Source organism: Scomber scombrus, chromosome 12, assembly GCF_963691925.1.
Source record: "Scomber scombrus chromosome 12, fScoSco1.1, whole genome shotgun sequence".
In the NCBI taxonomy this organism is placed as follows: Eukaryota; Metazoa; Chordata; class Actinopteri; order Scombriformes; family Scombridae; genus Scomber; species Scomber scombrus.
This window is the reverse complement of record NC_084981.1, coordinates 12,368,344-12,384,795: the sequence shown is the minus strand read 5'-3', so window position 1 is coordinate 12,384,795 and position 16,452 is coordinate 12,368,344. Positions and strand designations below refer to the sequence as shown.

Genomic DNA, 16,452 nt, shown 5'->3' with positions numbered 1-16,452 from the left:
CTTACCAGAGATTCCTTGCTGCTGTTGTATGTGTGGATAATCTGAAACCACTGTGCAGCTACAACAGCTTCCCATAGTCAAGTTTTCAGTTTTCAGTGACCCAGTTCGAAATGTTATATTTGGCCAGTCAATATAATATTTTTTCCCATTGTAGATTCAACTGATGTAGACTTTCAGTTTTGCTGTTATCTAACTTACAACCAAAGTCTGCCTTATTTCTGAGATATGTTTCACTTGAACAAGTCTTCAAAGTCTCTATAGGTACATGCACAGAGCAGGGAGAGAAACAGGAGGAGGTGTTCTAGCAAATAAACGTCAAACACTCACAAGTGTATAACACTGGCAGGTAACAGTTGACTGCACACATTTATGCAACATTTTCTGCACTGACAACAAGACAGTTTTAATTTAAAAAACTGTTGATTTAGTCCTGGGAAATTGAAGCCAACCTTGTCATGCATCAGTTTTATTAAATACAGTATTTGTTTATCAACTGAATTTCTGCTTTCCCAAAGGAGACTCTAATGAATGAATTGGAAATGTTTTCTGTTATGTGAGAACCAAATAATGGCAGGGTAATTAACACAGTATAGTACAAAATTAATAAGAATCACTTCTCAAAAATGATCACATAAAAGCTTTTTATCTTTGTTTTGACAAGCAATTGTTTTATAAACAAAATAGCAAAGCATGTACAGTCATGGAAAAAAAGAAATTTAGGCAATCAGAATAAGCAGTTAATTGTTTATTACATCTGTTTATTTTATGTGTCCCTGAGTAAGAGTGCAAAGTTTGCATTGCTGCCAAAAACCCCAGCCAGTTTTTTTGGCAGTACTGGAGGGTTCTTGTTATTTAAATAGTAGACAAGTCCAGATGTTTGTACTGTCCGGTATGACTTGTCTACTTTTTACTGTGTGGTCGGGATAATCCCATGGTCAAGACAAAGTTATTATCAAATATATTTTACTTATTGTTAACTGTATTTTGAGATCATCACATAGTTTTCAGCATCATTGACCAAGCAGCATATCTCCACACCTGCACAAAATTGTTCATTTAGTTTAGTTTTTTTCCTGAGTGAAAAGTATCTTTTGTCTCACAAAATTAAGAACCACAAACTCACACATGGGAAACGATGCATCAGTCAACATGAGGTGAGAGTGCATTGTTAGCATTCTGAGTCTCTAATTTAAAATGCTTTGTTTACTTGCAATTAAAATGCTCCCTGGCAGAAAGCATTTTTTGAAGCACACAGCCACACTTAGGCTGACTATAACACAGGTTTAGCGACGATCATTCAGTAGTGGGTGAGCATCTGATTGACCTGGATTCAGTTTGTGATAAGGACATGTTTTGCAATGGAAAAAATAACGTATCACTTTACGTACTTTTTTTTTTTTATTATTCAGTTTGAATTATGTTAACATGTTTTTCTTCTTTAGTATATACATACTGTAGGAAGTACTGGAGCAGGTATTAGTGCCAATGTAACAAACCCACTAGTTTAAATTTATTGAATTTCCAATTTTTTGGATTTTTACTGCAAGTCATTTCAGTTCAGGTCATCAGAGCTTCTTCTGTCTGTGGACCGAGTCAAGCTCTACTTCAGGTGAATCACAAGCCTACGGATTCAAAGAACAAACATATTCTGCAATCAAAGCAGTCAGAAATAATGCAGGACATTCCAATACATGTTATTTATTCAGTTGAAAAATATTGGCATGGACAGATACTATGTTTTCATCGACAGTTTCTGTGACTTAAGGTTAGAGGACTGCAACATGAATGCAGGAAGATCACAATTTCTATTGAAGTGAAAAGGGCTGTTATGATATTTTGTGGGAGCACGTGTTAATGGTTAGAAATCCTGTGGGAGTCAGCGGGTGCAGGAGGCCACTGATAAAATAATTGATCCATGACTCCAATCTCTTGTGCCCTTGGCTGCAGGCTTGTATCATATTGAGGACTATCTTTGACCACCAATATGACAGATGTCCTATCAAGCTCTGCTAGAGTACACTAACAGATGCTTTTCTTATTTAATGTTTCAGGACCATGCAAACTGCAGCTCTTACATTTCTTCCAAAGGGAATATCCATACAGTTCTCCTAGAAAACTATAGTCTAATAAAATGCTGATTTCATGCTGTTCTAAACAGCATATCATTTCTAATTCTCATTTACACTTCACGCTGTCAAAATCATGGCTTCTTTTTATACTTGAGTTTGCAAATGTACGATCAAATTCAGAATTACACCATTTTTTGCTGTTCATATACAAGGAATATTAAAATACCCCTGTGTTGAGCTGTGAATGTTGTGTGAAATTGCTGTTGACAGATGTCCTGTCTAATGAAAATGATGGTACTGTATATCACTGTGAATTGATGATCCTTTTTCAGTTTCATAGATGATGCTAAAGTATGTCTATACAGCTAAAGTGAATAATTTGTAGTAATGTTTGTGGCTTTAGAAATGTGTCCCTATGTGCCCTTAACTCAAAAAACACAAAGCTGTGAATGGAAACCAACTTCAGCCTTGAGGACTCGTTCTCAAAATAACAAGAGAAAACCACATAATGACTTTAAGAGGAACACAGTAACAAGAAAACATGTTTATATTACAGGACCCATTCACCATGATAATGGGACAATGTCTGCTTATTACGGAAATGGTGGCAAAATTCTTACAAGATTAATCAAATACTCTAACCACATAAGCACATAAACAACTCTAGTTGTTTACGTGCTTGTTATCAGATGAGCCTTGTACCCTGATGCTCCTTCATTTCTGCCACATATCTGGTTATAGCTCAAAAGAAATTTGCTTCTGGATCCCCTTGTGTCTTACTGCCCCAGTAAAGTGGTTAAGCTGTCGATTTAAATAAAGACTTGGGCTTTCATGTACAGCTATGAGACAGCTGCCCTATTATTGACTGTATGCATGGGTTGAAGGCCCGCATAAAGTTTTACAATCTGATCAAATCATGTCACTATAAGTGTAACTTACACAGCAAGCTGTATTAGCTGGCATTACCACAGGAGCAATTATTTTACACCAGTTTTGTCATGGCTTCTGTTTTCTGAATGGTGGCGTTTGAGATGAGGCTTGCAGGGAATAGGCAATGAATTAGTCACGTCTCTGGTGGAGCCAGACTTAATGTGATAAGGGTAGGTAATCATCTTCTGCAGATATATAATTCACTATTAATAGCCTTTCTAACTCTATATTTAACCATGACAAATTATTGTGTTTCTGAGTCATTTTACAGACCTCTCACACTCCCCATCTTCCCTGTTCTTCCCTAACCTATTTCAAAGAGTTGCTGCTACTGGCCCAAATGTGTCACACCTAACAAGCCTTGCTGCAAAATTTAGCCTGTCAATATGTGTCAAGTTTCATTCATCAGCTATCAGTCTTTATCTCAGCTGTCCCTCTTTCACATTTCACCACCGTGGGGCTTGACTTTGCCCCAAGCTTGCGTTGTTCAATCCAACCCCCAGGTCCTCTGCTTCGAGGTGTAAAAGCAATGACAACTACAGTCCTCGCTAGAGCTAAGTGCAATGAGTGAAAACAGAGGATGGGATTTGGCAGTAGACACTATGCAAGCAGCTGATTGTGAATCTCTCAGCAGAGTATTGGCACACGCTGTGACTGAGATTATCTGCTGTATTCTCAGTGACTGTTTGTGATAGGCATGAGAATCTCACACCTGCATGAGTCGAAAATAGTGTCAACATACTGACATACAGTAACACATGCTGGGCTATTTTTTAAACTAATTTCTAATTTGTCATTCTCTGTGAAAAGAAATATACCACAATATACTGTATATTTTTTGTTCCCAGGGTCTGAAAGGTGACCTAGGGCCAGTTGGTCCAGTTGGTCCTAAAGGAGACAAAGTGAGTGAGTCTGCCATTCATTCCGGGCTGGACAAAATTACACTGTAATTGTTTTCATTTTTATTTTTCTTAATGGAAATAGATACTTCAGGGAATTTGTTTGACTTTCATGAGCTTTAATCCCAGCCTCAAAAAGGTGTTTGCCCATCTGTTTGAAGTGCTGCTATGATTACTACTCCAAACATGGTCTGCTAAAGAATACTGTTATTGCTATCATAACCTAGCAATACCTAATTGATGGTCATATATAGTAGCTTTCACCCCGGCTGTGAGAAAAATGTTCCACTCATTACAATTGCACAGTATTTGTATATGCATAGGCATAGCTGTTTGTAATGGACATACCCAACAAAATCCCTTTATCTTGCCCTCTCTAAACAGTTTCTATGGGACTAAAGCCGGCAGCAAAAAAGTGGATTGCATATTATTGCCTTCTGGTTCGGGGGCTGCTCATAGGGCCTCTTGATTTAGAATATATTTGACATTTGGTCTCAAATATTAGGAATCCAACAGCCACGTAGGCATGCCTTGTGCAGAAGGCTGTGATTGGTTTCATAAGCCTGTGATTTAAGACACTGAAAAGATGGTGTGAAGTGCAGCAGAGGAATTTGATGCAAAACCTTGTTCTTATCTGCACCCCCTTTATAGTCTGTTCACTGTCATCACTGACATGAATTAAATTAACTCTTGTTGCAATGCAGAAAATATTGGTCTTTTTAAAGTTTTCTTTTCTTTTCATCCCACAGTGGGATTATTTTCCATGTATGAGATGAAATGTTTTTCCTGTAATTAGTTGCCATATCTCCTACTCTTTTATTTTTTTCCCCCGTATTGGGGCTTTTTTTTGTGTGTTGTTGTTGTTGTTGTTTTTGTCTTTTGGTAGAACTCACCGCATAATTGTAGGTGCAATGCTCTGTCTGCCAGCCTTGAAGTTATAATGAGGTCTGTGTGTTTCTGTGAAGACAACAGAGAATCACAGGGTATTTTATCCTATTTTCCGGATGGGGGGGTGGGGGGTGGGGGTGGAGGGAACGTTTGTTTGTATTGAAACTGACAGAGGGAGGCAGATTTGGAAGCATAAAGTAACGAGTCCCCTGAATATCCCAAGCAGGCATATTTTAGCTGTGACATTCATTTAGACAACAAAATGGATGAACTACAAGCACTTTGTTTTTTTCTCTTCATCCACGTCTGATAAAAGGGTATTGCCAGTTGTAAAGTCCACTGATTCTCAACTCCTACTGTGCTTTACGAAGCACTGTTGGGATTATGGTGAAAAGGGGGAGAACTGCAAAAATAGTGGACAGTGATGCATGAGTTTTATCTGAAAAGACAAAAAAGACAAGTGAGGCATTAAAAAGCATGTGAGATCATTGCTTACATTTGCTTATGCTGGCGTGAAAAGAGATCTACTTCTTTCCCTTATATGACTTTTCATGACTGCCTTTATGTCACAGTCACCAAACAATGTTATCATACCTGTCCATGGTTAATACCGCAAAGCTTTTACATGATATAGCACGGCTGCGTTTATTTTAAGGCCTGTCACATTTAATAGCACAAGCCCACCTGCCAGTTGTCTGACAGTGTGAAAGTCATCAGACAGGTTTCATTTCATGACATACTGTAAATACCAGTTAATGGTCTTCTATAGTACATACTGTAGTGCATTGAACAATAACTGCTGTACATGGTCAATCTTATTTCACCTGACATTCAGATTTGATCACAAACAGTATGGTGGGGCTTTGGGCTTGATGTCTAAATATATTATTGCATGAAATTTTAGGAGTTTTCACTAATTATTATCTTCATTCACAGGGTGATGTGGGTCTGCCTGGAGCCGCAGGTCAGCCTGTAAGTTCACATTATTTCACTTCCATCTTATCATGCTGTCTGTATTTGTAAGGACACGCAGAAGAGGTAAAAATGTTGAAATGTACTGATGTGGGTGTGACCTGAAAAGGCTGGACTGCGCTTTGTAAATATGACAGCCTTTTGGCTGACCACATGCTACATGCAGTGTTTAAACATCTGGCCCACAGAGATGGAAAGTGAGGCACTCAGGTGAGCAGTCTCTGTGTCACATTACCATCACCAGGGAATGGGTCAAACAAGAAGCAGATAGACAGGGCTCAGTGGGCATCCTCACTTGGGCCAAGAAGGATAGGGATGAGCAGTCAGGCAGAGAAAAATGGAGCTCCAAGTACTGGGGTGGGGGTGGTGGAGGTTGACAGGTACTGTAGCTGGTCGTATCCTGCGAGGGTGAGCAGTGCACTTATTGGTTTGGTGGCTGTCTCTGCAGACTTCCTGCATTTACAGACACCTAGGAAGAACTACACCACACTTTATGTATCTCGATCTTATAATTGGACTGACTTTTTCTGTGTTCCTGTAAAATCCAGGGGACAGAGAACATAACCCAGACATGTACTCATTCCTGTGCCCATACTCTCACACAAATTGAAGGAACATATGTCAGCAGTCAGCAGATACATGCTGTGGTGGATGCTTGCATTGTCCCCAATCAACACACAGAGTGAATGTGTGGGCACAGATGCGAACACACATACTCTCAATGAGTTGTAGCCAGGGAGTTGATGGGCACTGAAGATTAAAAGTACACTGCAGGTGGTTAGCTAATAATGTCCGCATCACGAGGGGATCAGCCTGCCATTTTCAATCAGCAGTGGAGTGATACAAAGACTGTGCTTCACTCCTTCTGGCTTGCCCCTTTTATGTCACCAAAGTGCTTGCAATACCCACAGATCACTGCCACCATCCATTAGGTATTCTCTAATGCTAAATTTATACTTACAGGGAAAGTAACAGTCTTTCTTTAACTAGCAAAGACAGTTTTAGCCAACTTTCTCACACTATGCCAGTAAATTGGTTGGCGAGTGTGAGGAGAAAATGTTGGGAGGAAGTTGATAAAGTGGTATGGACTTGCTGCTAGTGGATTTGCATGTATTGCTTGTTACCTAAGGTCAAAACCATGTGCTCACAAGCCAACAAAATATATACCGTTGTGCATGAATAATTGACAGACAAAGACATGTTATATGCTGACAGCTTTCTTGCTATTCTTATTTTATTTTACTTTTTGTAACTTTGCGTGAGGTCTCTTACTACCATGAAAGCCATATGTTGCGAATGTCCATTTCTGCAGCTGTTTCCAAGAAAAGTCAACACTGTTTGACTTTTGGATGCCGATTGAAAGAGGACACCAATTATTCGCTTTGTATTTGAAAGCTGAGATGTTGTATGTGGCCTTGTGTCCATTTTGTAGCCTGGTGAATAGACGACTGTCTGCCCTTTCCTGACAGTGTCCAGCAGGGTGTCTGGGGAGATGTAATAGCCATGTCCTAACTTCTCTTAAGGTCATTGTGGCCAAAGGATAATCATGGCCTATTGTGTTGTTTCATGTAACTGGGAAACATGTATTGTTATACCATATATGAATCATGTTTTTTTTTTCCTACTGACTGACATGTTTTGATTGTTTGTTTCTTAGGCTGACAACGAATGTCTTAAAGGAGATCAGGTACTTTAATAAGATTTACATAAAGTACCTAAACATATTGTTCTGGAAATTCATTTTTTGCTTTGTTTTCCTGTAAACATATATTTTTTATTTCCCACATTCAGGGCCACCAGGGTGACAAAGGAGAGAAGGTAAATAAACATCACATTTAGTTATTGTACATCATTTCCATTGTTTCTCTTGTTCATATAACATGTTCTCAAATAATCAAGCACAGCTATTAATTCAACAAGCAATTACTGATGTCAGCATAAGCATGTCCTTACACAAGAAGTCGCGTTGATTAACTTGCAAATAGTTCCTTATCAAGATACTGAATAATGGAATGAGGCGCATCAACCAAGGCAAATTGGCTATTAAGGTAATGGCGGAGATGTCACCTAGAGACCGTTCTTGAGTAAGACAGGAAACTGCACTTAAATGTATTCTATCTATTCACACAAATTTAACTGAGCTAATGCTATGCCTAGAACATGTGACACAAACATCTGTCTGCTTCAGTTTCCGTAAGAAGCAAGCCATAATCTCCCCATGCAATGCCAAATGCCTGTGTATGTAGCACCCAATTCACTATGATACATGTGTTTTCCCTAGGGATTGGCTGGGGTCCCAGGTCAGCCAGGGGAACCAGGCAAAGAGGGCAAAATGGTGAGTAAACAGAAACAGTCCACCAGTTGTGTGGCCTGGCGGGTGGTTGTACAGAGTGAGGGGACCTGGCCTGAGGAAAGGCCAAACAGCAGCTGAGTAACTGTTGTTGCTGCGGAGGGGGAAGATGATCGGTGGCAAAGGCATTCTAGTGGGCCTGCGAAGAAAAACTAGGTGGTGGGGGCTAGTTGTATGACAATTAATGAATGGGCTCCATGGTCAAAGGGTCACACACACCATGACTGGCAGCACACATGGCTATGTCCGACTGGGTGACTGACGGTATTCAGTTTGCAACTAGATTTGGACAGAGACAAATGCCAGTTAGACAATTCAAGTGTCAGGGTTTGTAATGCAACGTCTGAATCAAAACTTTGTATTTACCGTAATATTGTTAACTCTTAAAAGCTTCTTTTCAAATCTTTGTAACAAATTCCAGCTTATTTGTACTTTTAATTAATTTATTGTGTTCTGATCTAAACATTATAACATGACAGAGGGCTAAAGATTTCCTGGCAGCAAGAATGTTATTGTTCCTTGACATCATAGCTGAAAGGCAGTTTTCAAAGACAGGTGGAGAGTTTCCTTTTGTGTCCTGCTTAATTGATATGATGTGAATACCTTCGCCTGTGTCACAGTGATCAAAAAAGGCTCTTTAGAAGACTGAGTATTCCTGTTTGCATTACAGAAAAACCAGGAGGAAAACATTCAGCTCCACCACAGCAAAATATAAAATATATAGCAGATTGAGCACCCATAAGTGGGTCAGGCAAATGTTCTTTTCAGACTGAACTAGAGTCTAGATGATGCACAATACTCGAGACATCTGGACGCAAGTATCTTAAGAATTCCATCCTTCTGTGTGAATATATTCAAACTCAAAACTTGTTCCAATAGCATTAACAATTTATGGCCTATCATTGGTTGTGTTATTTCTCAATGGATCATTCTCCCAACCCTCCCCCCGATGCATGAGGTAACAGAATATTTTCAGGGAAAATATTCTCGGTCAACAAAAGTGAGCTCAGATGCTGGTGCAGATGTCTTTTTTGAAGTGTTTGCCTTTCTACCTCATTAGTTAGCTGTTATTATATCTAATCGGGGACAGAGTGTCAGAGGCATCAATAATGGTGCACACCTTTCTTCTTGGATATAATGTTATGTTGAATCTTTCAATCATAATTGGTTTTGAGGAAATGGAAAGTCGCTCTGTATTTGATGTTGTGGCTTTGTGTTTTTTTATATAGCGCTAATATTCCTTGCACTAGTTATGTCTTTGAATATTTGGAAGGTAGATATAGTGCTTTAAACTGGGCATTTCAGACTTCTGCTGTTGTTGTTGCTTAAGAAATAGTCATGATCTATTAATACCCTGTCTTTGATGGCTTGCTGACTTCACGGTGACTGTTAATGTGCTAAGGTTTCTGCTTATTCTTAGCTCTAGGAGTCACATGTGGCCTCCAAGTTGTTGACCAACCTGTGTTTCTGCAGTCTGACAGCCTATTTTAGGAAGCTCGACATGTATCATTATCAGGGGCTCGCTAGTGGCCAGCTGATACAGCAAGAGACTCTCACCTAATTAGCATCTCTTGCTCATGCTTGCAACTTATTGGTTTCACTAAGAGTCATAGCTGCTGCACAAATGATGCATAATATCTTGACGTAAACTGACCACTCCAGAACCTTCATAAAATAGCCGGGAGTGGAAAGCTTTCACAAGGCCTTAGATTCAAGCCAGACCATCTCTCACACTGTCTACTTCAATTTATTGTTGAGGAAAATACGACCACTCTAAGCCATTTAGATTTACTTCAAGGAGATGCGGAGGACATTGTAGTGGGGGAAAGAGGAATGATGCCATTTGCACTGATCCTTCTCTGAAGCTTAAAGCAACATATGCAAGAGAGGATATCAAGGGCAGTCACCCAACCCCTCCTGTGACCCCTTGTCTAACATTCACAGAATCTTGATTTTATCTTATTACGTTGATGGATGACTGGCTCACTTTGTCGGGATGGAGGTAAGGGCCAGTCCAACTATGTCTAGGAATTTATGGGAATGTATTGCCCCCACATTACACATTACCATTAATAGTAATGTGAATGGCTTGGTTTTATCTATTATGGATGGCATTGACACAGAATGACAGGCAAAGAGTAGGACTTTGGGAGCGAGTGGAACATTACAGCAGATCAAAAGAGAAGATGAGGAGTAACAGTAAAAAGCATATGTCCCCCTCGCTGACTGTAGTGTGCTAAAATATTCATCGGGCGCTGTAATGATGTGCTAAGCTCTGTGTTGTCATTGTAGGCTGCCCTGTCCTACACAGGTTGATGGGGTGCAAGACACACATGGTGAAGGGAACAACCTTGGAACTTACAGTTTTCAGTGATGTAATTTTAAACCAAGTTACTGTAAGCTCATACAGCATGCAGTGCAGTCAAGTGCCCACCTGACAGCCATCTTCAAATATGGGAGACTGCATAATGAAGTATTTTATTAATACAAAAGTGATGTGGGATATGGTGGCAGAAAGAATTGCAAAGGTACCAAATGACGTAAATTTGTATGCTCAAAATAGGACTGAAAACCTACGCTTGGTCAATGCACACTGCTTTTTGAAAGCCAAAATACACAGGAACGCCACGCCAAGCTTGGTTTATTCATGTCGTGCCAAGTCTTCCCAGCATACTTTTCTTTGCTTGTTGGCACAGGGTTGTGAGTGGGTTCAGTGCAGACATGGGTTCATCACTGGGCAAAGCAGTAGGTTCCTGTGGATTAATAAGTAATCACCTTAAGAAATCCCCCATTACAAGGTAGGTCTTGGAATTTTAATCCATGACTTAAACCACATTAAGCCTTATTAGCGGTATATATATATACAACTGTATAGAAAAATAAGTCTTTACTAAATATAAGTCACTGACAAATTCTATGATCTTTAAAAATTGAAAGTTATGTTATTTTGTCATATGTAATGGACAGTCATTTGTTATAGTTAAATGTTTTGGGACCATTACATAAGCATTGTAAATAGATTACCTCTATACATAGATTTTATCCAACAAGAAACAATGCACAGTTTTCTTTGGATGCATTTTGCAGAATGTAAATAATGTGAATGCAAGTGAAATCCACTTTAATCAGCTGAGGGCCTCAACAGTGACGAAGATTGCTTGTCTCCTGCTTTGGAAAATGCACACGTTTGACAGATGTGCTGCACAGTGTTTGTTCTTATTAGACATAGCTGTGCTAGTGCAGAGATGATGAAACTTCAGCAAGCCCTAGAGGAAGCAGAACAGTACAACTACTCTTTCTACGGATGTGTTCTCTTCAAATGAATTATGCAATAGCCTCTTACTGATTTATTCATTTATTTATCTATTTAAATTTAGTTAGTTGGTCATTTATTTAGTTATTTTGCTCAGAGAGTCAGCTATTTGCCACAGCTGGCAAATGATATGGATTGGTAGATTGTGAGTTGCAGCACATGCATGTATCATTTATTGTGCAGGAGTTGAGGACATTTCTGATGCTAAGAACAACTTATTATCAGGTAAGAGGTGACATTCTCAATTCACTGCCTTTTGATCCTCTCCAATATCTCTCTGCTGTAAAATGGCTCGTGTTCCTCATAGAAATATTTGTAGGCATACCTCAGCTAGGGATGTGGGTGGATGACACTGAGCCACATGAGTTGCCTGACTCATATGTCAAGGAGATAAGAAAGGACAAAAGTGACAATAAAGGTGGAAAGGTCAGGGGAGTGTTGCCAGCCAGTCAACACAAAATGACCCAGTGGAAGGAAAAGCCATTAACTGAGAGACTTTTAACCTGGGAGGAATAATTTTCTCACTAAATAATATGATGTGCCACATCAATACTACTGATAAAAGAACCCGCCCAGACAATCGATGGACAATTGATTAACCATTACAGACTTGAGCATTAAAATATGGCAGGGCTTTGATTTTACTAATAAGTTATTCTTCCTACATTGAATCAGCTCCCCCTCTTGGCTAATATGCAGCAAACCCACCATGGTCACTAATTACAGTGTACATGTCCAACAGATGATTATATATTATATATATATATATTATAAATGTACAAGTCATTTTGTTCTTACATCTTTTGTTCAACTTCAAATTATAATTATTAGAATGTTTCTATATTTTTTATATAGAGATATATTGATAGTATAATATTGTTTTATATAACAGATGCTGTTGCATAAGGTTCCTCTAAAAGTGACTTTAATTCATTTGTATCTGACTTAAGGCACTAGACATTCGGCAGCATGGAGTCTTATATTAGTGTGCTTTTTATTTTCCCACAAACACATATCAGTTAAGTCATGAGGCTGCTTAGACAGACAGGTGATCCTTATGTCGGAAGTTGAATGAAACCGGAGAACAACTTGGTGTAAACATGATGTCCACTTGTTAGTTGCTAGGTTTCTCAGTTCTCAATAAAGAGTTTCTCCTCCAGTTATATGTGAGAGATGGCTGTCATCACTTCAGATCATGTGACAGTCCCAGATCAATGCACGTCTGTAATTTTAGTGCAGACAGTTTCAGTTCTTCTACTTGTGTCAAAAGTTTGAAACAATGTAAGCAACGTCCACAACAGCTGCCTGGACATTTTAAAGTGGCATGGATATAATCTGTCAAAACAATAGAAAAGATTATTGGTCTTGTGTGTGTCTGGCAACTGGACTAATCCACATTTCCAAAGAAGAGAGACGTAATTGCTGTCTTTTGGGAAGTGAAAGTGGTGTTTACATTTTCTATTCATGCCCCATGCTGAATGACTGTGACAGCTGACTATAAGTACTGACCAAAAGCAAAGGCATTTTTTTTCCCACATTTTCCTAATTGTACCTTGTGTCATATGTCTCAAAGATTGTCGGTTCACTTAATGCTAAATTACTGGTCAAATATTTTCTACCAGCCAAGGAAACAGCTATGTAATCTTGTATTTTCTTTCCTACCTAATTGTTAGTCATTTCCTCTCAGCACAAGGCACATTGTGTGTGTTTGGCTTGACCAATTGCAAATGTGTCCAGATGATATCCCCAGAGAGGCAGAACCTTTTAACTGGGCACCAATGTCTTACTGGTACTGTCTATTGGATGGCATTATGCAGGTGCACAGAGGTCAAAACATTTGCGTCAGGTTAGATACAATAACATTAATCTACTTTTAAACTAAATCTATGTATGCCCATTGCATAGTTAATAGCTTTTGTCATTTAACATAATTTGGTTTGAAAAATATGCTGTTCTCCGAAAACCAAATGCATGCTGTAACTGGAATTTAGATGCATCTCCTCTACAGGACCGGGCAAATGTTGTTTTGACATAATTGAGCCACCACAGTATATATAATATTCATATTATATGTGATGGACTCGGCTCAGGTTTATTTGGATCAGTCTGTGTGTCTGTAGAGACCAAAGCAGGCAGTGACAGTGATAGGGAAGGAGTTATGGTTTGGTTTGTGGGGACTGGAACATTTGGCAGCGGTTTCTTGCTCCATAGGTAGAAGCAGACACAAACAGCGATGCAACTGTAACAGACTGTTGACCTCTACCAGAGCACCTGCAGGGGGAGATTATTGAGTAACGAGCCCCTGGTGAGCATACCAGCCTTCCTGCCAGAAGTTCTCCACAGGAGGCTACTGCTGATTTGGGTGATACAGTAAATGCATGAAATTACAGCAGTTATTTGATTGGAACCATGTTTTGTGTTGTCCAGGTCAGTATATGGCATAATGAGATCCAATTTTCTTTAGAAAAAATGAAATATATTCATTCTTTCCATAAAAGGCTTTCTTGACAGAAGCCTGTATGGCACTTACATGTCAGTATTTAAAATTGAGATTGAGTAGATTTTGTTATATTTTGTTATGCCTCTGTGCTGGTTCCAGTCAGTTTTAACCTGTTAATAATACTTTAATATCTTGGTATATATTTTTATATATTTTGTATTGAAGATTAGAAATCATGAAAATGTAAATGCACTATTAACTGTTAATTGAGGGCACTGTTTCGAGCTAGAACGTGTAATAATAATGCATTTTAAGTTCCACACACTAGTGTGATATACAATATATGCTATATTCATACATGCACATGTATGTCTATTATATTTAGTTTGACTCAATTTAACCAAGAGCCAGTTTACACGTGTTAAAATATGTTTTTCGGTCATCTAAACACCAGTGGATGGCTGAGACACATTGATGTTCATATCTGTCTTGAGCTGATCATTTTGTGTCATTGACTTTCGCCACTGCTGTGATAGCCACAAGACCCCGAAGAGTGATATGTGTAAGACCTCAATCTCAGCACTGGTGGGAGACATTAGTTCTTGGGACATTCACAGATGACCAGTGGTTCACGCATTTTCACATGCAATGTGACACTTTTGATATCCTCTGTTGAAAACATAGTTTACTTTTGAACTAATGCATTTATGCCAAACCATTCAGTTGAAGAGGAGGGTTGCTGTTGCCATTTGGTACCTAGCAATCGGTACTGACCTCAGAACCCTGTCTGAGTTGTTTGGTATAGGTAAAGCAGTTGTACACTTCTGTGTTTGGGAGGTGTGTGTTGCTATACAGGTATTACAAAGCCAATTCATAAGTCTGCCCAAGGTTGAAAAACTGCATGACATCGTGGACGGCTTTAAATCGAGATGGGGCTGGTGTGCTCTAGTCAAACACAAACATTGCACCTATAAAAAAAACAGTATTTTAAGCCTAACCATTTATGCACAGTTGGTCATCATATTGATGGTCTGTGTCTTTAAAGCGGTGTTTAAATACAGTAGCGTGATGTAGATGTGTAGTTACAGTTGTGGCACGACCCGTTGAAGCTCAATGGCAGAGTAACACGGAGAGAGGAATTTACAGGTCAGCAGGGCTCACAGCTGAGATTTTATGGCAAGATTTACACCCTGTGCAATTTTACAAGCAGGGGGAGGATGTGTTAACCCTTTGTTGAACAAAATGGAATAGGTTCTTCCTCTCTCTCTCTCTCTCTCTCTCTCTCTCTTTCTCTCTGTTCAAATTCATATTGAAGAAATACAGAGAGTCACGCTTTTGACACCTGTATTACACCAGGAGGTAACACGTTTGCCCATTGCACAAGGCAATTAATATTGTCAATGTCAAGTGCATTGGGAGGGAGGATGAAACAAAGATTTGACCTGATTGGCTATGAAAAGGTCTTACATTTGAGCCCAGTTGGGAGAGAGGAGGGTTACAGGGGAAAGCGTTTGGCACATGCAAGGACAGATGCACAGAGCTTTGATTTATCTGTCTGACTCTCATCTTTCCCAGAGAGCCCCAGTATGGCTACATCCATGGGTGTCCAGAATAAACACACATTAATTGGCCAATTAATTACAGGGACGAATACAGGGGGCGAGACTTTGAGAATGCCACTTTGATTGCACATTGTTCACTGACTTTTATAGTCACTGTGTCTGCGCGTTTGGGTGTCTGTAAATTGATGCGTCTACGTATACGTGTGAACTGCTGATGTTCAACAAGGGGTAAAGGAGGTCAACACATCCTCTGAGCATTAGATTAAATCGTTAGAGGCTTTGTATAGATAGCAAGAGCACGGCCCTCAATCGCACACATAACCTCACGATTTTCTCAGAAGACAAAGCTGTACCACACAGCAGGGAGTAATACTATACACGTCCTTGCCGCCCCGGTGTCTGAGTTCATCAGCGCCTTGCTTCCCTGTTGCCTGTGTCTAATACCTTTTCAAATGCTGTTGCAAAGTCTGCCAGGTCATAGCAACACTAATAGAGTGCCATGTGTCAGAAAGGGTCACCTGAACTGAATGCATTCGACTCATTGAGCTATGTCACTGGACAGGAGGTGATTGGCCCCTGTGACTGTTCAAGGTATCGAGGTCCACACCGCTGCTTTAGTCATCCAAACAATGGGATGTCTCTGGCTCCGAACAGTCTAGTAATATACAAAGACACTCTCCTGGTATTCAGGGTCAGTTTAAAGATGAGGCAGAGTTTGAGAAATGCTGAGAATGTAAATACCTTTTAAAAGGGTATTATAGATCAAGGATGCTAAGATTGAAGCATTCCCTCCTGTAAGCTCTGTGTGTATGTGCTGGTCAAGGGGAGGGAGGACAACCCTGGAAGCTCAGAGTACAGGAGGAAGGAGGCTGGTCAGGGAGGAGATGTAGACTTGAACACTTCAGAACACAGAGGCGTGGCAGTAGGAGGCTGCATCTTACAGCACACAGTTACAGCCTGCCATCCATATTCTGATTCTCCACACTCTCATCCTGCCCGCAACCAATTTAGATACATTCATCTGTGTCC

At 39.7% G+C, this 16,452-nt stretch overlaps 1 protein-coding gene across 1 annotated transcript in view; it reads left to right on the top strand.

Moving 5' to 3' along the window:
* Window positions 1-16,452, top strand: part of LOC133992218 (collagen alpha-1(XIX) chain) — an 89,678-nt gene that overhangs the window by 24,235 nt on the left and 48,991 nt on the right. The window contains exons 10-12 of the mRNA XM_062430933.1: window positions 7,416-7,445; window positions 7,550-7,576; window positions 8,040-8,093. Of these exons, the coding sequence (XP_062286917.1) occupies window positions 7,416-7,445; window positions 7,550-7,576; window positions 8,040-8,093 (111 nt within the window). The remainder of the gene's footprint in view (window positions 1-7,415; window positions 7,446-7,549; window positions 7,577-8,039; window positions 8,094-16,452) is intronic.